Source organism: Lepisosteus platostomus, chromosome 11, assembly GCF_059453375.1.
Source record: "Lepisosteus platostomus isolate fLepPlt1 chromosome 11, fLepPlt1.hap1, whole genome shotgun sequence".
Classification (NCBI taxonomy): domain Eukaryota; kingdom Metazoa; phylum Chordata; class Actinopteri; order Semionotiformes; family Lepisosteidae; genus Lepisosteus; species Lepisosteus platostomus.
The window spans coordinates 24,163,643-24,186,625 of NC_142621.1; the positions used below are offsets into that span (position 1 = coordinate 24,163,643).

Sequence of the window (22,983 nt, forward strand, 5' to 3'; positions counted from 1 at the left end):
TATACCAGTCTGCCTGGATACGAGCGGCAGACCTTACGGTGAGGGTTATCAATATACAAGGTATATAATCTCGAAGAGATGCAAACACAAAGAGATACACAACAGAGAATATATGTCAATATATATCGTTCGGTTACCAAATCGCTAATCAGTGTTATTACCCACTGTTACTCTAAACTCGGAAGTGAATACATTACTCATGAATTAAATTGATAACAACTGGTGTTGAGGTACAATTGAATTCTCGAGACGCAATGTAGAACATGGGGTTTACTTATCCACTGTGTTGGGATTTGGAATTCCCGGCACGAACACCAAACCAGCTGACAGGCTCTGTTGCAGCCTCTGTTGCAGCGGTTGTCCAATGGGCGTTGTGACGGCGTCCTCTGGCTACCGGCCAACCAGTCGAGGTGCAGCTCGGAGTAGGACGGGCGGAGGAATCTGACTGCGACAGGGCAGTCGTTGCTCCGAGGGGATCTACCAGCAGTCCGGCTGGCTAGTAGAAAGTCTCTATGCACAGAGTGTGACCGCGAGTCCTCACAAGTCACTCTTTTGCCTGGGAAGAAACTGGTTCGTTCCCGGTCCAGCGCTGCTTCTGAATAAGCTATTCAGGTTGTCGACGAGGGTCCAACTGTAGGCTGCCGTTGATCAAGCGGAGCATTCACGTTGGTAGAATTCTGAGTACGTACGGGATCCTCGGCCTCGCGCTTAGAACAAAGTTCAAGTCCTTTTGCAGACAACAGCAGTTGTCACGTGATTGTCTCTGAGGATGCGCGAAAATGGCCAAGGAGAGCCCAGAACTGAGCTTGCGCTCCCTTTTTGATCAAGACCCAGATGTGTGCTGATTGGTTGAGAGTTTGGCGGGCATTGGAGACCCACGTGGTATTACCACGCCCTGCCAGTCCCTGATTGGTTGGTCAAGGTGAGATATAAGTCACTTACTCTTGACACTTAGGAATGCAGTCCAGATGTCCATTCGGCACTCCCTAGACTGATAGGCGCCAATGCATGACCATTGATCATGATAGCCAGGCTTAGCTAAGTGCATCCCCCTTTGGGAGCTGGTTTCTTATCACAAGAAAACATCTTAAATCAGCTTGCATGAATTCTTTCTCTGTGGCTGCACCACAGAGATGGAGGGTGAGATGGGGCCTCTTTTAGGAGCATACCAACGCTTAATTCTGTCTTATTAACAAGCATTGCCGCTACATATCCCCCCTTTTTGAAGGTCACGAGGTCCTGAGGCGTTGTTGCCTTCAAAACAAAAACAGAGTTAAGTGATGTCTGTTGTACCCCGGTGGATTCTACCACCCAATATTCACATTACCTCTCGAGAATTTGTACAGGAAATAGTGTTGGAAAGAACATTGCGTATACCTGCTCTCAGTTATAAGGTACATAGAAATGAGGCATCGGGCGTCATCATTAGCCCTAGACCTTAAACTTCCGGCAGTTCACTATCAGTATCGGATAGCTCTGCAGCAGGCAGACGCTTAGGCGTGGTTACCTGATTTCGGTGATAAACCATTGCTCCCTTTGTCTCATTCAAACTACCCCGCAAGGCTTTGATACAAGAGAACAGCATCCAACACATTACCCCAGCCATGATCCAGCTACCCAGCAGCAGTGTCAAGATGACCACGTTTACTGTCCCTAGCGCCCCAGAGGATCCACACCGACTGTGCTTGGGACCTACCAGTGTAGTTTTTAAGTTTGTGTCGTTGAGAACAAATTCGACTACCTGTACACCCTCAAGACTTACTGTCTCTTGGATTCTCTCATCCAAGTCAACGCTGTGTCCTCTGAAAGCGTCCACAATCTCGAGTTCCGTTTCATACAGTTCTGACTCCAGGTGATACAGTGCTAAATCGTTGAGATGCACTATAGCTCCTTCAGGAACTTGTAGAAAAACTGTTTGGTTGGGTAGCTGCACTTCGGTAGCTGTATCATGTCTGTCACAGGTTATTGTAACCGTTAATTGTGGTGTGCTGACCAGCCATTTCTTTCCCACCTGCTCAACCTGGGGTTCGTTAACCTCACGTTTGCTCGTCACTGTGGCTTTACACTTTTCAGTGGCAGCCCCCTTTCTGATACCACACAACCTCTGAGTTGTGTCCCTAAGGAATGGCTTACTTGGGCATACCCAGTGGATATCCTTGGTTGATATACACAGTTCCAGGTTTGGAACAAGGTACAAATTCGGATCATCCTCCTGGTAAGCTACGAGCGGTGGGGTGGTCAACTTCACATGCATGTCCCCCCTCCAGAAGCCAACGTTCAATATAGACTTGAGTCTATAGATATCCTTGCTACTCACGATGGGAAGGTTCAACAGGAAACCTATTTCCTTGGCTTCGGGGTTGACATGTATGGGAATGGCACTGCCTAGACTGTATGCAAGATGTACTTGCAATGGCTGCACCATCTCGGAAGTGGTTGTCTTCAGTACTTCTTCTACTAAGGACAGTGGAACCAAGTAGGTTGGAATCTGTCCCATGGCTAGGCTAGTTACTGTGGCACTAAGCTCCCTAAGCAGATCCTGCATCAGCATTCTGACCTGTTGCACATAAGCATAGTCCCACTGTAACACGTCGACAATCCTGCCCACGGTGTGGAGGGTGTTATTTAACAGTGCTGCATGAAGGTTTACTGCTAAAATTGTGCCCTGTAAGGTTTTCCCTAGGCTTTCCAGCCGCTGCTGCTGTTGATACAGCTTGTCATAAATTTCTGGCATTTCCTTACGTAACCCAGACACCTGCCTTCTCAGGGTGGTCAGGGTGACAGTGTTAGCAGCAAACAGACCCGCTGAAAATAGCGAACCCACGGCGGAGGCCGCAGCAATCAGACCCCCCAAGAACCTTTTGGGGCGGCTGAGGCCTGTCATCTCCTCCTGGGTGACTGTTGCCTTCCTCAGCTGGCGGAGCATGTGTATAGTGTCTAGCTGGGCATGCCATACAGTATCCCCAGCCCACTGCCTACCATGATAGGACACCCTACTGTTCATGCTGATGTGCTTCCGAAACACATCATGTGGGTCCAGCCGTACATACACTCGCTGAGTATATGTTCTGCAATTTGTTAACAACAATCCGGGAGCGTCCTGCAGGACTATGCCGGTAGGAGGACCGGGTTCCACAACTTCAAGGGGCTGTGTCGAGGCGATCCACAGTACTGTCAGGACCAGCCGTGGCAGTTTTAGGATTCCCATTCTGGAACACAGATGAGGCACATGGTACAGTTCCACTATATTTTTGAATATATTTTCCTAGCAGGACCTACACTACAGTACCTAACTACCTGCAACTACAAAGGGGCACCCCCCTCTTTGATCGGGTTTAGACTTTTAACCCTATTCTGTGTCCTCCGGCGCCATTTGAGATGGGCGATACAACCGGAGGTGGTTGCGATGCACCCACTTGTAAACCAGAGATTGCCTTCCCTTTTCAATCCGAATTCGATAAGCTACCGGTGATACCTTATCGACAATCTCGTGGGGTCCTGTCCAACTGGGTAAGAACTTCCGGGCCACCCCTGTGGGTTTGGCAAACTGGAAGTACAGGACCTTGTCTCCTACTTGGAGTTCCTGGTTAACTGCCTTTCGGTCATAGTATGCTTTCCTACCCTCTGCACTCCTTCCCAGATTGTTCTGGGCAAAAGCAAAGGTTGCCTGCAGATGTGCTCGCAGGTCTGAAACATACTGATGGGCCGTAGCAGCCCCCGTCGTGCTCAGGTCCTCCACCCCATAGAGACAGTGTAGGGGAAGAGTCATCTTCCGACCTGTCATCATCTCAAAAGGTGGGACCCCCGTAGAGCAGTGGGGCGTGGCTCGGATGGCCATCAGAACCAGGGGCAGCTTAATGTCCCAGTCCCTACTGTTGGTGGAGACAAACTTTTTGAGCATACTAACCACCGTTCGGTTTGCCCTTTCTGCCTGGCCCGAGGATTGAGGGTGGTAGGAGATATGCAACTGGGCCTTGACCCCAAGCATATTCCACAGGGTTGCCATTACTGTAGCTGTGAAATGGGTTCCCCGATCCGAGTCCACGGTCAGGGGGAGTCCCCATCGACTGAACACATGGTTCACCAACAGCACTGCAGTTGTCTCTGCCGTGTCGTTGGGTGCTGGGAGGCACTCAATCCATTTTGTGAATGCACACGTAACAGTGAGGAAATATTTGTTCCCTCTGGATGACCTCACCAGCGGCCCCACCCAATCCATTTGTAGATTGGACCAGGGGAATGTCATGCCCTTTTTCTGGAGTGGTGCACGGTGCAAGGGCCGTGATGGTTGGAACTGGCTACACGTCAGACACCCCTTTACATACGCGGCGATGTCTTGGCCCATGTGAGGCCAGAATGCCACCTGCTGGATAGTGTCGTACGTGGCCTTGATTCCCCGGTGACCCCCACAGGGTTCGTCATGAGCGTGTTGGATCATGACCCCCCGATGACAGCGGGGAACTACCCACTTTGGGACACCTTGTGCAACTGGTACACAAACCAACAACCCCTTTATAATTTTTAGGTTGTCTTTCACCTCTGCCAGCTCCTTCAGCTCCGGAGACTGGCTCAGCACCTGCTCTGAAAGAGGTTGACGCACTGGGTCAGCGATATGCTGATACATTTGCCCAATTGCTGGGTCCTGTTTCTGCATTTCCGCAAGATCAGTGTTAAAACCCTGTGACCCCAGCACTACAGATTGAGGGTCAGCTCCGACATCCTGTCTAGCCCTGCTTCGGGTGACCGCCTTGACCTCAGCCACGGTTTCTGGGGGTAGCCATTCCTGCTGGAACTGCCAGGGATCACCCTCTAAGGCGCCAGATTTGGCCAGCCGGTCGGCCTCATCATTCCCGTCTTTGTCGGGTCCCTTCACCTGGGAGTGTCCCTTCACCTTCCTCCAGTAAACCATCATTCCAGCCTCGGTCGTGAGCTTGTCACTGGCCAGGAACAACTCTTTGTTCTTTACTTCCTTGCCCCGGGCATTTTTCATGCCGTTACCCTTCCAATACGGAAGATGGGACACGAAGCTATGTCGGGCGTAGTTCGAGTCACTACAGATGACAAATTGTTTAAGGCCATTTGTCAGGGCCTGCTGGAGGGTGATCAGCACCCCAGCTACTTCCGCATACTGACTAGTCTTTGGTCCTAGCTTATAGCGGGTCGGCCCACAGGGAGTATTGTCTTGCCAGACTACACCTACCCCTGCTAGCACCTGCTGTTCGTGGCGAAAAGAGCAACCGTCAACATAGGCCATGGGTAAGCCCTGGCCCACGTTCTCATCGTAGTACCGATGATTGTTCGGTAGCTCAGCAGCGGGAATCATTTCTGGAGCTTCCATGTCAGTGTCACAGCCGTGACACACTTGGCCCAAAGCCAGGCCCTGTCCCAGGTACATTTTCTTGCTCTGTGCATAACGTACCTCTATCTCATAGCCTTGTAGGGCCATCATCCATGCCACAATCCTGCTATTTGACACCCTGCCTGCTTTCAGTCTCTGGCTATGCAGGAATGTCACAGGTTGGTGGCAGGTTTCGATGATGATCTTTTGTCCCCCTACATAACTACGGAAGTGTTCTACCGACCAGACCGTAGACAACAGGGCCTTCTCGCAGTCCAAGAACTTTTGCTCCACTGGGGTCAGGGCTCGACTGGCATACGCCACCACCCTTCGCTCTTGGTCATATTCCTGACTCAGAGCAGCCCCAAGGCAGTGCTCTGAGAACCCTGCTTCAAGGTAGAAGACCTTATTTTTGTCAGGGTAGGCCAAGCACGGCGCACTACCGAGTTTGCGCTTCAGCTCCATCACAGCCTGTTCTGGGGAAGGTCCCCACTCAAAGGGCACGTCTTTCTGCAACAGCTTGTGGAGGGGCCTTGCTATTTCAGCGTAATCCTCAATGAACTGCCGGGAATAATTACATACTCCCAGAAAGCTGCGCAGTTCAGACAGGTTAGTGGGCGACTTCATATTCTGGATAGCTTGGACTCTGCTGGACTGTGGCTGTATGCCTTGGGCTCCAACCAACAGTCCCACGTACTCCACTTGGGTCCTACACCACTGTCCCTTAGCCAGGGACAGTTTGGCCCCTGCACGGGAGAGCTGGGTCAACACATGCCTGATCTCGGCCATGTGTTCTTCCCAGGTCTGACTCCGCATCAGAATATCGTCCACATAGACCAGGTTGCCCCTGGCGGCTGCATCACTCATGGCTTTGTGCAGAAATATGTTGAACTCCGCTGGGGAGTTGGAATACCCAAAGGGGCATCGATTCCAGGTGAACTGCCTGTTTCCGAAGGAAAAGGCCAGTTTGTACTGGTCTGTCGGTTCTACCTTAAGGGTCCAGAACCCATTGGCCACATCCACTGTGGTGAAATATTTCGCTGTTGTCACCTTGGCTAACTCCTGATCTAGGTAGATCATTGGCCATCGTGACAAAGGAACCTGTTTATTCAGCTGCCGGTAGTCAATGGTCAGACGCCACTTACCATTGGGTTTCAGCACCGGCCACAGTGGGGAGTTATAAGTGGAGTTACACTCCCTTATGATCTGACGCTCTAGTAGAGCATCCAACGTCTGCTTTATGGACTCGTATGCCGTGAGGGGAATGCGATACTGCCTGACATAGGTTGGGCGGGCGCCAGGGGCTGTGGGAATGCGCACTGTATGCAAATCCGTCACCCCGCAGTCATAGGCATCCCGTGCAAACACTTCCTGGAAATCCTGGAAGATCTGACGCAGCTGCTGACGCTGGCTTTCCGTTTCCAGGGCATCTGCCTTACCAACCTGTTCCTGTACCTGCTCTAGGAACCCCGCTTTTGACGGCATGGCGGTATCCCGGGTCGCACTCTTGGCTGAGTGGTCCGTCTGAACACCTGCGTGTACTGTGTACACAACCATCTCATCCTTATCGCTAAGGTCCACTCTGCACACCTCCTGGTTGCAGAATCCCTCTATTGGCATAATTGCGATCATCCGCCGGGGGTAGGTGTAGTGCACCTGCTCGTTTCCCCCCTCCCTGGCCAAGGGACCAGGGAGCTGCCCCAGTACTGGGATGGCCAGTTCGAAATCATAGAAACCATTGTCAATTACCAGTCCCATGTCAGTGCGAGCAGGGATTTTGACATCTTGTTTTGCTATGTTCTGCACCAACAGGCAGGTGGCTCGGCCATTCCGTTCCAGTCTGGGGGTACCACAGACTGCTAGGTTCAGTCTGATAAACTGAGCTGATGGTTGGAAGAAAACCATCTCAGCATCCATTCTCTGTCCCTTCTTCAGGACAAGGCGTACCGGAAACCCTGCGGTTGATGCAGGAACGATCAGGTCCGATTCATTTACAACCTGGCAGGCCTGAGGAATCGTCTGACCTGACCGAATGTTCTCGGGGTCGCCGCTTAGAGAGTGGGCATCTGGGTTCACCCGTGTCCACAGCACACTGTTTACTGTGTCCAGCTGGGCGCCCAGTCGAACCAAGAGGTCTGCACCAATACAGACCGAATGGGTCAGCTGAGGTGCTACCTGGAAGTAGTGAGCAAACTTCCTTTTTCCGATGGAGATGGAAGCTACACAACTTCCTTTGCTCCAAATGGACCTATGAGGTGGGGGTGCCCACCACAGAACCTGTGACTGCGTCACCAGGGTCACCTGACGGCTTCGCGACAGGTCCTTGAACAGACCTTCACTGATTATGGACTTCTCAGAGCTGAGGCTGAGAATTACATCATCAACCTGCACTTCTGCAACCTGGACCCCTCCCACCACCATGGGGTGGTAGTCCTGGTCCCCCTGAGGTACCAGGGTGCACAGAAAGGACTCCCATTCATTACCGGACAGGGAGATCCATTCTTCTTCAGGGATGAAAAAGGGGTGTGCTTTACCTGGCGGGTCAAGCAGCTGCTCGGAGCACTGCTCCTGTAGTTGGGAGACCGTGGGAGTGCTGGCCTGGGCAGGACTTCCCTGTAGTTTTGGAAAGCAAGAAGAGACATTTATTTCTCGTCCAGAGGAACCAGGTGGAACCTCCAACTCAGCTATAGTGTTCAGTGGGCACTGTGTGGTCACAGCATAACCACTGAACCCCCCTTTTTGCTGTACGACAGGCTTAGGGTTTTTGACCTGAGCCCACAATTTTCCACGCTGGCAGTCCACCAGAGGCTCCAGCCTGTCAAGCAGGTCTTGGCCAATGAGTAGTGGCTCTGTTTTAAACCTAGAGATGTAAACAGGATGCACCACATTCATTGGCCCGAACCTAAGTGCCACCCACACTCGGTGTGTGATCCTGGCATGATCCTGGGTATAGCTGGAAATCTCTATCTTACACGGTTCTACCTTAAGTCTGATGCCTTTTCCTTTCGCTACTCGTTTGAGCTCGCTGAGTAGATCGGCTGACATCAAACTAATTTCAGCCCCAGTGTCAATCAGTGCTTCTCTATCTAAGACGCTTTCAAGAGAAACCTTGATATAAATACGCCTTGCTTTGCCTTTCTGGCTGAGATTCCCTAAGAATTGTTGGAAGCCTGCCTTTCCTTTGACTTCAGGGGCGGGGTCAGCGCCCAACTCAGAGTCACAGCCTTCTTTCAGGCAGGAACCCTCCCACCCAATCAGATAGACTGAGGGAGGGGTTTGGGGTGGATCCCCGCCTCCTCCAGTGAGAAGGGGCGTGGTCCTCCTAAGCTCATTCACGCTTCCGGCATTCGGTGCGGAAGGTTTACCCTGTCCTGGTCTCTCAAGCAGGGCTTGTTCAAGCCGGGCCAGGCGGGCTGCAGTCGACTCCCCTCGTCCAGTCTTATGATAGGCTCTGCCTGAGCCCTTGCCTTCCCCGTAGCGCTCACGGCGGCTCTGACGCTTAGTGCGGTCTTGCCTGCCTATTTTGCGCCGGGGCTTATAGGGCTCAGGAACCTCAGCTCCCTCGAGCTGAGGCGAGTCGTCAACCCTGCTGGCTTTAGTGGCGAACACGGCCGTTTTAGCAGGTTTTCGCTCTGAGGAAGCAGAGACTTCAGCTCCCCAGGCTTTTTGAGCCAACCTTCTAATGTCAGCCATTTTCATCGCTTTTGCATCTGTGTGCATCACAATCATTTTCCTGACTGAGGGATGCAGATTAGCAATGAATAAACCTTTGAAATTCACGTTTTCTTCGCAACCCTCTTCATTCCGCCCTGCAAAATAAGTGCGCCTAAGCCTCTCATAATAGTCGCGAGGGGCTTCAGCTTTTTCGTGCTTAATATGGTGCGCAGCGGCCACGGCAGCTATGGGATCGATAAAAGCCGAAAATTCTCCGATCATTGCCTGACACAGCTCCTCAAAGCTATTACAGACCTCCGGTCCTTGTCTGGACATCCACTCGTGTACCGCTCGGCTAGTAGTTTTCCTTACTAACAAAGCCTTTTCCTGTTCGGACGCTCCGGGCATAAACTGCAAAGTATGTCTCAGCTCATCGATGTAGGTTTCCACATTATTCCCTGACACTGACGGGTCAAACCTTTCTACATCTTTGGCCAACTGCCTCAGGGAGTGGAGGTTAATTTTTACGGTTTCTCCGCGAGCAGGGGGACGGCCGTGATCAGGAGCAGGGGGTCTCTGCCTGAATTGCATCGCCCTTGCGTCTCGCGCAGGACTCGGCGATCTCCCCCATGCCGATCCGACCACAGACCCTGGCCGGGAGAAACCTCCTCCCGGCGCGCTGGGTGAGCGCTCCGGGCTGCTAGGTGGGCTGGCATGCAAGTGGGATCTAGCCTGTTTTGCTTCCAGGTCTCTCCTAGCTACCTCAGCCGCAGTTTCTCTAGCAGACAGGTCATCTAATTTACCTAAAACTTCCCTGAGTCTGTCTTCACTTTCCTCATTTTTCACTCTCTTTTCTCTGATTATATCCAACAACTCAACTCACTCCGCCTTATATCTTTCTAGCTTTCCCTGAAGCTTTTGAAACTTTGTCAGCTCGGACAAAGACAGTTCCAGCTGTTTAGCTAGATTTAAGGCGAAACTCGATAGGACCTGAACTGCGTTCACGGACCCTCCTGTGTTAAGCTGGTTCGCTACTTTAGCTACTAAATCTACTTGCAGCTTCTCAATATCATCAAAGTTCAACTTTTCGATACCGCTCCAGTAACCAGGATTGTCGTCGCTAGAAATAGTACTTATAAGCGACTCCACTTCAGACATTTTAGCAGCCATTGTCATTACGTCAGAGAAACGTTAAGAGTATTACTTTTTTTTTTTCCTTTTACTAAAATACAGTATGGAATTTAAACACCCGAGCAGATGGATTTCCAATCAGCACACGTTACACTAAACGCTAGAAAACAGGGGGATTCCTTTGCGCAGTTATCAGCACACCCGGTATTCGCGTATAGAAGCCGCGGCGCTGTGCTGAACTTGAACTCACAGCAATATCAGTTATTCTGTGCGATTGATTCTCATTTCATTCTTAACTCCGCCCACCCAGGGACGCCATTAAATGTAGTGGTTTTGATGGGTTTACTGAGACAATTATTAATTGTAGCAGTAATCACGAGGTTGTTCGTCGGGGCTTTTAGAAAATCAATCGTCAGAACAACTAACAACGCACACACACGGGTTCAATACACGGGATACATTTATTAATATAACTGTGCAACAAACATATACCAGTCTGCCTGGATACGAGCGGCAGACCTTACGGTGAGGGTTATCAATATACAAGGTATATAATCTCGAAGAGATGCAAACACAAAGAGATACACAACAGAGAATATATGTCAATATATATCGTTCGGTTACCAAATCGCTAATCAGTGTTATTACCCACTGTTACTCTAAACTCAGAAGTGAATACATTACTCATGAATTAAATTGATAACAACTGGTGTTGAGGTACAATTGAATTCTCGAGACGCAATGTAGAACATGGGGTTTACTTATCCACTGTGTTGGGATTTGGAATTCCCGGCACGAACACCAAACCAGCTGACAGGCTCTGTTGCAGCCTCTGTTGCAGCGGTTGTCCAATGGGCGTTGTGACGGCGTCCTCTGGCTACCGGCCAACCAGTCGAGGTGCAGCTCGGAGTAGGACGGGCGGAGGAATCTGACTGCGGCGCGCAGGGCAGTCGTTGCTCCGAGGGGATCTACCAGCAGTCCGGCTGGCTAGTAGAAAGTCTCTATGCACAGAGTGTGACCGCGAGTCCTCACAAGTCACTCTTTTGCCTGGGAAGAAACTGGTTCGTTCCCGGTCCAGCGCTGCTTCTGAATAAGCTATTCAGGTTGTCGACGAGGGTCCAACTGTAGGCTGCCGTTGATCAAGCGGAGCATTCACGTTGGTAGAATTCTGAGTACGTACGGGATCCTCGGCCTCGCGCTTAGAACAAAGTTCAAGTCCTTTTGCAGACAACAGCAGTTGTCACGTGATTGTCTCTGAGGATGCGCGAAAATGGCCAAGGAGAGCCCAGAACTGAGCTTGCGCTCCCTTTTTGATCAAGACCCAGATGTGTGCTGATTGGTTGAGAGTTTGGCGGGCATTGGAGACCCACGTGGTATTACCACGCCCTGCCAGTCCCTGATTGGTTGGTCAAGGTGAGATATAAGTCACTTACTCTTGACACTTAGGAATGCAGTCCAGATGTCCATTCGGCACTCCCTAGACTGATAGGCGCCAATGCATGACCATTGATCATGATAGCCAGGCTTAGCTAAGTGCATCCCCCTTTGGGAGCTGGTTTCTTATCACAAGAAAACATCTTAAATCAGCTTGCATGAATTCTTTCTCTGTGGCTGCACCACAGAGATGGAGGGTGAGATGGGGCCTCTTTTAGGAGCATACCAACGCTTAATTCTGTCTTATTAACAAGCATTGCCGCTACACCATTATTTCAGATTTTTCTGCATTCATTTTCAGTCCACCCTTTTCCAGACTCCTCTGCCATTTGAACACTTTCTCCTGTAGTTCTACTTCTGAGTCTGCCATCAGTGCCACATCATCAGCAAAGATGAGTTCCCAAGGCACTTCTGTTCTTACCTCCTCTGTCAGTGTGTCAATAATGTTTATGGAAAGGAAAGGACTTAGTGCTGATCCTTGGTGTACTCCAACTGTGATTTCAAACTCTTTTGTCTCTCCCTGTTGTGTTATCATCTTCGTAGTTGCATCTCTATAGGTTGCTTGAACTAACTTCACCATGCTTTCTGGTACTCCTTTCTTCCTCAAGCACCAATACACCACCTCTCTGGGCACACGGTCATATGCCTTCTCCAAGTCCAGAAAGGCCACATACAGCTTTTTCCCTTTCTCTAGTGTCTTCTCCTGTAACTGTCTCATCACAAAAATGGCATCTGTTGTGCTTTTCCCCTGAGTCTCTTGTCCAGAATTTTTTCCAGGATTTTCAATCCATGTTCCAGAAGTTTTATTCCTCTATAGTTTTTACACTCCATTGGGTCTCCTTTCTCCTTGTAGATGGTAACCATACTGCTTTTTGTCCATTCTTCTGGAATTCTCTCTTCCTTTGCAATATTGTTTAGCAATCTCGTCAGCCACTGAATCCCCTCTTCATCGAGGTTCTTAAAGTGTTCTGCTGCTATTCCTGATGGTCCAGTTGCTTTGCCTACTTTCATCTCTTTGATAGCTTCTGTAACTTCCTTTACTGAAATTTCTTGGATTGGTCCACACACTACGTCTGCCTCCACTAGGTTCTCCCTCTCATTTTCTACATTTAACAGATTTTTGAAGTACTCCAGCCATCTTTGCTTGATCTGTTCTTCTTTAATCAAGACTCTGCCTTCTCCATCCTTGAGTACTGCCACCCGGATAATATCTTTTTTCTGTCTCGCTCTATGTTTAGCAATCTTGTAGATTTGGTCCTCTCTTTCCTTTGTTTCAAGTTTCTCATACCATTCTTTCCAGGCTCTTTCCTTTGCTCTTGCTACACTTCTTTTTGCTACCTTCTTTAGTCTCTTATATTCTTGTAATTCTCCAGTGCCATCTTTCAGTGCCTTGTATGCTTTTTTCTTTTCCTTCAGTGTTTCCTGAACTTCCATATCCCACCACCACTCTTCATTTTCCCTCGGTCTGCCTCCTCTTGTCTTTCCACAAACCCTGGTAGCAGCCTCTTCTAGGATGTGGCTCATCTCAGTCCACTCTTCTTCAACTGAAGGCTCCTCTGTTTCCTCTGTGTTGTTTTTCATTTCTTTCACCAGCCTGTTGAAATCTACTTTGTTTTCTCTCAGTTTCCACACTTTTGTTCGTGCTGGGTGTTTCCTCTGCCTTATTCTTCGCTCCTTCAATATTGTGATGTCCATCACCAGTAGCCTGTGTTGTCTGGTAACAGCCTCATAGGGCAGGACTTTAGCATCTTGGACTTTCGCTCTATCAATTCTTCTCACTAATATGTAATCTATTTGGGTATCATGGCCTCCACTCCTGTATGTCACCTTTTGCTCATAATTCTTCGTGAACCCTGTGTTCACTGCAAACAATTCAAGAGCTTGGAGTGTTTCTAGTAGCCTTCCTCCTTCTTCATTTCTCTCTCCTAGCCCTCTCTGACCATGTTCATCTGGATAATCTGGGCATTTCTCTCCTAAATGTGCATTGAAGTCTCCTCCAATTACCACCATTTCATTTCCTGGGATTCTGCTAACCACTTCTTCGAGATCTTCCAAAAAGCTATCCTTTTCCTCCAGTGGTCTTCCTACCTGTGGTGCATATACAGAGATGATATTCCATAACCAACTCTCAAAAGCCACCTGTACATTGATAATCCTGTCTGAGTGTCTAACCACCCTCACTATCTTGTCTGCTAGGTCTTTGCACACTATCACACCCACTCCATTCATTTTGGTACTCTTTCCAGCATATAGAATCTTGTATCCCTCTCCTAGGTGTCTTGAGCTGTTTCCTTTCCACTTGGTTTCTTGCACACACAAGATCTCCACTTTTCTCCTTGCCATAGTTTCAACCAATTCTCTCCCTCTCCCTGTCATGGTACCAACATTCCAACTCCCCACTCTCATTGACTTAACATTCCTTCCAGGCCCCTTCACCTTGTTTCTTTTCTGTAGCCCCCACTCTACAGTTTTCCCCACAGTAGCATAATTTCCATTAGTACCCTGTTGGGACACAGCACTAATGGCGGACGTTGTTAACCCGGGCCCCGGCCGATCCGGTATGTGCTTTGTGTTCTTTGCAACCATGGTTTTGGCAAGATGGTTTTACGTCGGATGCCCTTCCTGACACAACCCTTTTAGTCGCCTCTTACGACAGGCAGGGATACCCAGGAGGTATTCTGATCCCCCTCCCGAGGGATAAGGGATTTTTATTATTATTATTAATTTTTATTATATTTTATTATTTTTATTTGCTTTGGCAAAACTGATTGTACCCATCAGTCATGCTAATAAAGCACCTTGAATTGAATTGAATTGAGAGAGAGAGACCGCGCGCACCCCAGCCAGGCGTTCCTCGGGCGCAGTGCCAGGCACCCTGCGTACCGCTGTGTACATACAGTACGAGCATGTTGTGAAATTTAGAAATATAAAAATGTCAATATAATGCCAATAATATTTGCTATTTTAGTTTTTCAAAGAAATGTTTGTTAAAAGAAAACTCACAGCAATTGCTGGATTTGAACACCCAATCTCACACAGTTACTTAACCTATCACACCACAGACACAGTGATATACTACTGTTTGTGCTACACTACCTGAATATAATTATATCGTTATTAATTTCTTTAGATACGGGATTCCATATTATATTCCCTATTAATCAAATTCTAAAAGTATGCTTTTGTTTACTCCGATAACGAGCGTATTTGCAGAAAAGCTTAAAACTATCACTTTTTTCACAAAGTATATAAACGTACAGTCATATGGTCAGGAGGAGCACGTTAAAACGTTTCCGTATTAACCAGATGTAAGATTTTGATGCTTCAAATGTTTAGGGAGAAATGGAATACTGGTGTGTATTTTTTCTTTAAACTACCAAGACCAGCCATATACAGTACAGTTTACATACAGTAATATGTTTATGTTCCTAAATTAGTACAGTCATATGGTCAGAAGGAGCACGTAAAAACGTTTCCGAAATAACCACATGTAAGACTTTGATGCTTAAAATGTTTAGGGAGAAATGGAATACTGGTGTGTATTTTTTCTTTAAACTACCAATACCAGCCATATACAGTAAAGTTTATATAATATGTTTATTAATACGTTCCTAAATTAATATCGTTTATGACCTTCAAATGCGTTATGCCCCTCTTCTTTTTATGCTCAGCTACTAAAATTTCCCTTAGTTGTAAAATTCCATATAAATATTCTATACTAAACAGATTAAAACGTGCACAGTAAAGAGATTAAATTATTAAATCTTTTCACTACCGACCAATGCACCACGAGTGCCCCTGTCGGTCATTTTGGCCAGCCAATCACATACCGCGGTATGACGTACAGATGCATCCATTCAAAATGCGCGGGCGATACCGCATTATTTTGCGGTGCGCTTTACGCGATCTACCGCGAGTTACCGTAAATTCTCCTATAATACCGCAATTAAAATAATAGTATCCAGAATTTCCGCAAGGTGGAGCTAATAAAGCTCAACCTCTCATGTTTGAGCTGTCGCCATCAAAGTCTTTAACGAAGATATTACTAATAGTATTAATAATGAATGACCTTGGACAAGCTGTAAACAAAGTATTGCCTTTGTCCACGTTCTTTTTTTCATTGACCGTCTTTGTAAAAGTAACACCACAGCATTTCGCAATCACGCATTTGTTTTCAATCATGCAAAGTACAGTAATTTTTGAGAATCGATTCACCATGCCTTTCACATGCTCATAAAAGAGATTGATTTAGGAACATAAACATATTACCGTATGCAAACTGTACTGTATACAGTATGTATATGTATATTTAATGTCTTAACTGTGCCCGTTTAAGTATTGAATATTTATATGGAATTTTACCACTGAAGGGAAATCTTAGTACCTGAGCATAAAAAGAATAGGAGCATACTGTAACGCGTGTGAAGGCCATAAACGATATTAATTTTGGAACTTAAACATACAGTATATGGCTGGTCTCGGTACTTTAAAGAAAACATACACACCAGTATTCCATTTCTCCCTAAACATTAAGCATCGAAGTCTTTAACTAACGTGATACCGGAGTCAACAAGCATACTTTTAGAATTTTGATTAAAAGGGAATATAATATGGAATCGCGTATCTAAAGAAATTAATAATGATATAATTATATTCATGTACCACAACACAAGAATAGTACACGCTGTACATTGTCTGTTGATAATGTTTCTGTAGTGCTTTTTCAGCACTCTCCATGTGACCTTGCCGGTGGCGCTGTGGGTTAGGTTCCTGACTCCCACCTCACACGGTCTGTGATTGAATCCCACTGTATTTTTTTTAACAAACATTTCTTTGAAAAAATGAAACGTTTCCTGAGTCAGAGATTAATTAAAACCTCACTCGCACCAAACAAATTTATATTTCTAAATATCACAACATGATCGAATTTAAGTCATTTTAATAACAATGAATAGTCACCTAGGCGTTACAATATAAACATTTATATTGATTTAAATCGCGTTTAAATAGCCTTTATTTAAAACCCATAAATAAAGCTGATACTGTTTTGACTTATAATTATTTAAAACTGTATTACAGCAGCACAATGCACAATGCAACATAAACCGCTATCTTTGTCTTCTGTGTAATAATGTTCACCTCTCTGTCCAGCAAATTAACAATAGTAATAATAATGAACTTTATTGTATATGGCGCCTTTAAAGGTGGCTCCTCAAAGCGCTTTACAGGTTAAAAACAATAACAACAATTCTGTTAGGCTGGGCAAACGATTTTTTTTTTTAAGAAATACAAAATGAGATATAATGATGTGTTCCGGCTTAGACATTAACGAAGAGCATAACACGTGGGCGGTGTAGAGGTCGGCTCTGGCTTTCCCATCTACTGTATACACTGCAAGTACAACCCCCCTCTCTGCAGGAGTGCTGGCTGTGACGAATTAAACCGGTTTCACAGGTATTTTCAAAGTAGAAGGAGGCGAGATTTCCAGCGAAAGACACCTCCCCCACTCAAAAACCCAGTAAGTACAGTACTTACTAGTTAAGAAAGGCTAGGCTCCTCAATGAAATCGCTTTAACATGCTAATGCGTTGGTGTAAAAGTCCGGGCGTGGCAAGCTTCTAATGTCAACCCAACTACGGCGAAAGGAACCCTTCTTTCATTAGAAGACAATGAACATATTTTAGCCCTGAATGAATTGATAGCAAACATGGTTTACATAAAATACATTTTTCCAAGAAAGTTTAGCCTTTGTCACTAATGAAACCACTAAATAAAGACATAAATATAAAAATCTTAAGATTTTTAAAATACATGACTTTGCTAAAATTTATTTGAAAATAAAAACAATTACAACCGCCAGGGGAGAGAGAGAACAGGGGAGGGATGTTGGTTTTGCATAAGGGGCGGGGCTATGGAAATTAGGGTCTGTGTAGTTACATGTTCTGGCTGTTTGTGAATTATCGTTGTTGAGTATGGAGTGTTGAGGTATTGATTTTGTGTAATGCTTTATGTTGAAAATTGAGGTGGATTTTGTTTATGATAAACAGGATAAACTGGGATGGGAGGAAGGTTTGGTTTTGCATAAGGGGCGGGATTATGATAATTGGAGGACTTTGCGAGAGTAAAATGGTTTGATTATTTGATTTTGTATTGTGGTTGTTATCTATGTTTTTGGTTGGTATTATGTTTATATGGTTGTTTTTGTTGGTTGATTGTTATTATGGTTATTAATAATACGATTTATAGTTGAAATCTGAGCCTAAATAAAAAGAAAAAGCAAGTGATTAGGTTTATGAGCAATCTAATTACTTATTCGTTTAAAACGCTATATAAAATAAAGTTTATTATTAATTTGCTGGACAGAGCGGTGAACATTATTATGCATAAGACAAAGATAACGATCCTGATCAGTTTAGAAATCTGTGTACACTGTTTTTACTTCTTAAACTTTTAAAATACACGTTTCGAATAGAAAGAAATCCTCTTCCTGGTACAGTACTGTATGTATAGCAAACCAGCACGTCTTTTTTCTCCAATCAGAGGGGTGTCAGATGGTGTCAGCCAATCACCATTCTGAAGCCCTACCATAATCTCTGGTATGGGGAGACCCCAGAATTCTGTCCCATAGATTAGACAGATGATAGATACTTTTATCAATCCCGTGAGGGAAATAAAGTAAATCATTTTCATTTTAGGAAATTCTTAAACGCTCGGTTAAAAGCAAAGGAGATTGTCTGTTATAGTGGACATAAAAACAAGAGTTCGCTGGCATTATGTCCTAGAAGACACAGACCGGCGCCAGACCGGTAAAATGCCTGATGAACTAGGGATTGGACAGTTTCCAAGTGCTTGTACAATCGATGGAAATGTTCAAATAAATGTGCAAAAGAAATAAACAAAATAATCATTTATTTCTTTATCATATTGGCTAGCTAATGTCCTCTCTTTGCTAGTTAGTGGCTGTGTTTCTGCGTTGGGTAGCAATGGGTGACTGTTCTCAGGCGGAAGATGTAAACAGCTTAATTTTCGTGTTAAATAATTTTTTAAAATTAAAATTAATTCTATACAGCAATCGCATATTTGGGTACCGTTTCATAAAACTTTCATGCTTAAAATGTTTAGGGAGAAATGGAAGACTGGTGTGTATTTTTTCTTTAAATTTTCAAGACCAGCCATACACAGTACAGTTTATGTACATACAGTAATGTTTATGTTCCTAAATTAATATCGTTTATGACCTTCAGATGCGTTATGCTCCTCTTCTTTTTATGCTCAGCTACTAAAATTTCCCTTTAGTGGTAAAATTCCATATAAATATTCAAAACTAAGTGGATTAAAATGTGCACAGTAAAGACATTAAATCTTTTCACTACCAACCAATGCACCACGAGTGCCCCTGTCGGTCATTTTGGCCAGCCAATCACTTACCGCGGTGCCCTCCGGTGCCCTGCGGTGGCTTATGGGTAGGTTACTGTACCGCGGGTTTTTACCGCGCATTTTGAATGGTGCATCTGTAGGTAGTTGCGTGCAGTACGGGTTTGTACCGCGCACTTTGAATGGCTACATCTGTACTCTTCTCTTTATGGCCTCTCTTTTAGCTTTGCAAACTCTATAGTCTTTATGGTTAAGTCTGGTTCTTGCAATCTTGCAGAGGCAGATGCTTTAATCCTGAAATCATGAGAACCACTATCAAATATATATTTTGTATCTCATACTGATAAAGAAATAGAATGCATGACCAGAACGAATGAGCCACAGCATGTACATTATACTGTAGGTAAAAAAGAGCAAAATGTTCTCCAATATGTTCAAGAATACCAAACAAGGAACCAGAATTTCTGTAATCACCACAAAAACAGAAATAAATAAGGTATTGCAGGAGAAGCTTGGATACACACAGTTAATCCAAATCAAATTCAATTAAAAGAGCAAAGACCAATGTACTTACAGTAAGATGAACAGTGGTCTCGGCAATTGAATACAATTGGACTTGATGCTGTCTTTGGAAGTTATTGAGGAGTAATTTCATGCAGTAGACCCAGTTTCTTGTGCATGTCCCAGGAAATATGACAGTCTGACATTTTTTGTGGATTTCCACAAAGTCAAAGATCTCTTAAGCTCTGATCCTATCCTATGCCATTAATCGATGAAACAGTGGGGGGAAAAGAAAGGCAAAGATCATTAGCATATCGATCATTCATAAATACTACAGGCATTGTACTTTATACTGAGCCTGACCCTGTGCTTATGTGTCAGTGTCAGAGTTTGAAAAAAAACATTTATAATGCAATACAGGAATGTTTGGAGTTGGTCTGGGACCTACTAAAGGGTGGAAAAGTATGCACGTTAATCTAGGGGATAAGTAATGATCTACCAGGTCAGAAGTTCACCTGGTAGATCATTGGAGATAGATCAGAACAGAACAGAAATGCAAGAATAACTTGGAGGTATATGTCTTGAAATCATTTCACTTTTGAAATTAAATACAGAGCTGGGAAGCAGAACAAAATTATCAACTTTCTCTTTCACCTTCCAAAGGACTCTAAAAAATATTCTGGTGGGAGGAAATGTGATGAATGTTTTCCTTGGGTCCCACTACAGTATTTTGCTATACACTAGGCACAGACAATATTCTATTAATCTCCCCCAGCTTCTTTTTCTTTCTGTTTCCTCTTCAGAGTTGAAAAGTTCCAATATTGTTCTACAGTATGTGTCCATAACACACTCCTCTCTCAAATCAATTAAATGCCCATTCATAGTATTTTGTCAGGCTTTTTAGTCATCCAATCAGGGTTAGACTCTTGCCATAGGCTTTTATTCAATCCACCCTTTTTTTGAGAAGATGCAATTTTTCATTCCATAAAGAATATAAAGAAATTTATGGATCCTATAGAAATCGCATCAGCTGTCTGCCTTAAATGGTATCAAATGGTATAAAAGTTTTATTTTAATAATTAAAGATAAAGGAAACACCATATTATATTTTAGGAAGAAAGTAGGTTTGTAACTTTCCATATGTGATGAAGAGGACTATCTCAGATTTTATAGTTCCTGTAATTAATGTTATAATAATGCAAGACAATAAAAGTCAAATTGGAAATGTTGAGACTCCAATCAGTGCTATTTTTCATCTAGTTTTCTATGACTGTTTTCAAAAACATGTCTTAAATGTAGCATGTGCTATACAAGACTGTCAAGATGTAAGTATATTAAGAGAATGATGTTTGGGAACTAACTTCTCATGGGCATACAGCCATTAATTTCATGCATAACAATTGATTGGCATTTGTAGTGATTGTACAAGTGTCATGACAGGAGTAAAATAAGCCATTTTAGAACATTTTGAGAAGAAATATCCCAAGCCAAAGAATTATTGACTAAAATAGATGCTATTGATTCTGCTATGTGATTTTAGAATTTGATTTATTTTTGGAAAAATAAGAACATAATGGAGGTCGAGGAAGCCATTAGACTCACCCTGCCTGCCAAGTAGCATAGCAGCTAATGGAATCTACACTTTTATTGAGCCGTTTCTCAAAGATGCCTAGAGTTTGGGCCTCAAACTAATGGCTGGGAAGCCTGTTCCTGATTCCCACTACTGTTTGAACCAAAGATCAGCTTCCTATACTCTGACCAAAATGAATTTGATTCATTAACTTAATTTTCCAGATATGACCCCATGTCCTTGTTTCAGTTGTTAACCCAGTGTGAGAGTCCCAGGTATAACATCGTTGCTGCTGTTAACTTAATCAGAATCTAGATCATTGACATAGATCAGGAAGAGAAAAGGGTCTAAGACTGATCCCTTTGGCACACCACTATCAGACTCAACATTTTATGAGGGACCTTAACAAAGGCTTTCAGAAACTCTAATATTAGTACATAATCATATCCTTTAGAGTTACATTATGTCCTTGTTCTTACAGGTGAGTTGGAAAATACCTTCCCTTTCTAAACCAATGTTAGTGTTTTTTATGTTTTCTTATAATTTTGCTTTATTATTTCCACAATTTTACAAGTAACTGAAGCAAGACTTATAGATCTGTTGTGTCTCAGTTCAGTCCTGTCCTACCTTCTGTAGGTTTCTGTTATTTGTTATAAAAATAATTAAAATAATATGTTATTTTATCATTCTTGGGTGTTGCTCCCAATCCAAATGAGAGTTGAGATATTCTGGCTAGAGGTCCATGCATATGATGGGGAAAATACAGTTGGGCCCTGATGATTTGTTTTTAACCATCCTACCCCCCACTAGAACATGAGTATCAGCTATGTTAAAATTAAACAGAACTGCTCCAGCTTGATTTATAACATGGAGAATACTATTGTTATTGACCTCTTCTATTGTAAATGAATGCAAGAAATATTAATTTAGTATGTTAACTATATTTGTAGGCAATATTTTTCTGGATTTAGAATTAATTAACTGTTGTGTTAGGATTAAATTCATTTTGAGCATTACATCTTTGAAATATAACCATCCTTTTTCGATTGACTCTTTATCCATCTGTTCCCTGTTCACTGTAAGCTGTGCCTTATTCTTTCATAGTCTGTTTTTTTTTCTAAAATTATAAACCCTAATTTTAGACTAAAGTTTTTGCATTTTGAAGTACCACATTATATCAAAATATTCCACATTATGGTCACAATTTCCTAGTGGTTCAAACACATCTATTTCCTTAAATATCCCTTAAATATGATGTCTCTTGAAATATGTCACTTTTGCTACGTACCTTTCTTAAAGTGTCTATACCCTCTTGCTTCTATTCTGTGGCTTGGAGATTATTTTTTATATATAGTCGAACCCCACCACCTCTTTTGCTTCTGAGCTTACAAACCTACTCCTTAATTTTGTCTTGTAGAATCATCAGCTAAATGTTCTTATGTCACTTGTTCCAACATGTACCATGACTACTGAATTCAACCCACCTCACTGTCCACCACTCATTCAGGGATCTCTGTAACCTGGGCACCATATGAGACTCCCCTATTATTTGTGTACACTTCACTCTCTGTACTCTAAGTAATGAGTTCTTCCCTAAATTTCTATCTCCCTCTTATGGGTGGGACTGGGACCTGTCAATCATCTGAGTTTCCTTCAGGCTGTCAGTGACCAGATCCATCTCTATTATGGTCTGGAAGCAATTGGACATGGAAAACACTTGGGATCCAGCTCAATAGTCCTCACCAACTCCTAACAGTTGATAAATCTAACCTCATGTGCAAAATAACACACACAAATTTTAATTTGTCATAAACTTTAAACAAAAAAACAGTCAACATTCAGAAGCCTTGTGTGAAAAAGAAAGTGCACCCTCACTTCTTCCATATCAGTTAAGAAGCTATTTAGATGTGCTGCTAAACAAGTGCGCATAATTATTTGATCATAAGGAAGTGCTTCCACCTGTAAATAAAATCAGAAACTTT

The 22,983-nt window shown here is 44.3% G+C and overlaps 2 protein-coding genes across 3 annotated transcripts in view; one reads left to right on the forward strand and one right to left on the reverse strand.

The window, feature by feature from the left end:
* adgrl2a (adhesion G protein-coupled receptor L2a) overlaps positions 1–22,983 on the forward strand; it is a 334,526-nt gene that overhangs the window by 9,304 nt on the left and 302,239 nt on the right. The gene's annotated exons all lie outside the window — the stretch shown is intronic.
* Positions 1,968–22,679, reverse strand: LOC148652206 (uncharacterized). Its single transcript, XM_088597602.1, has 3 exons — positions 22,633–22,679; positions 7,873–9,848; positions 1,968–3,209 (listed from the first exon to the last, which is right to left on the reverse strand). Exons 1-3 carry the CDS (start codon positions 22,677–22,679, stop codon positions 3,196–3,198), a joined length of 2,037 nt encoding a protein of 678 aa, XP_088453728.1. The 3' UTR covers positions 1,968–3,195.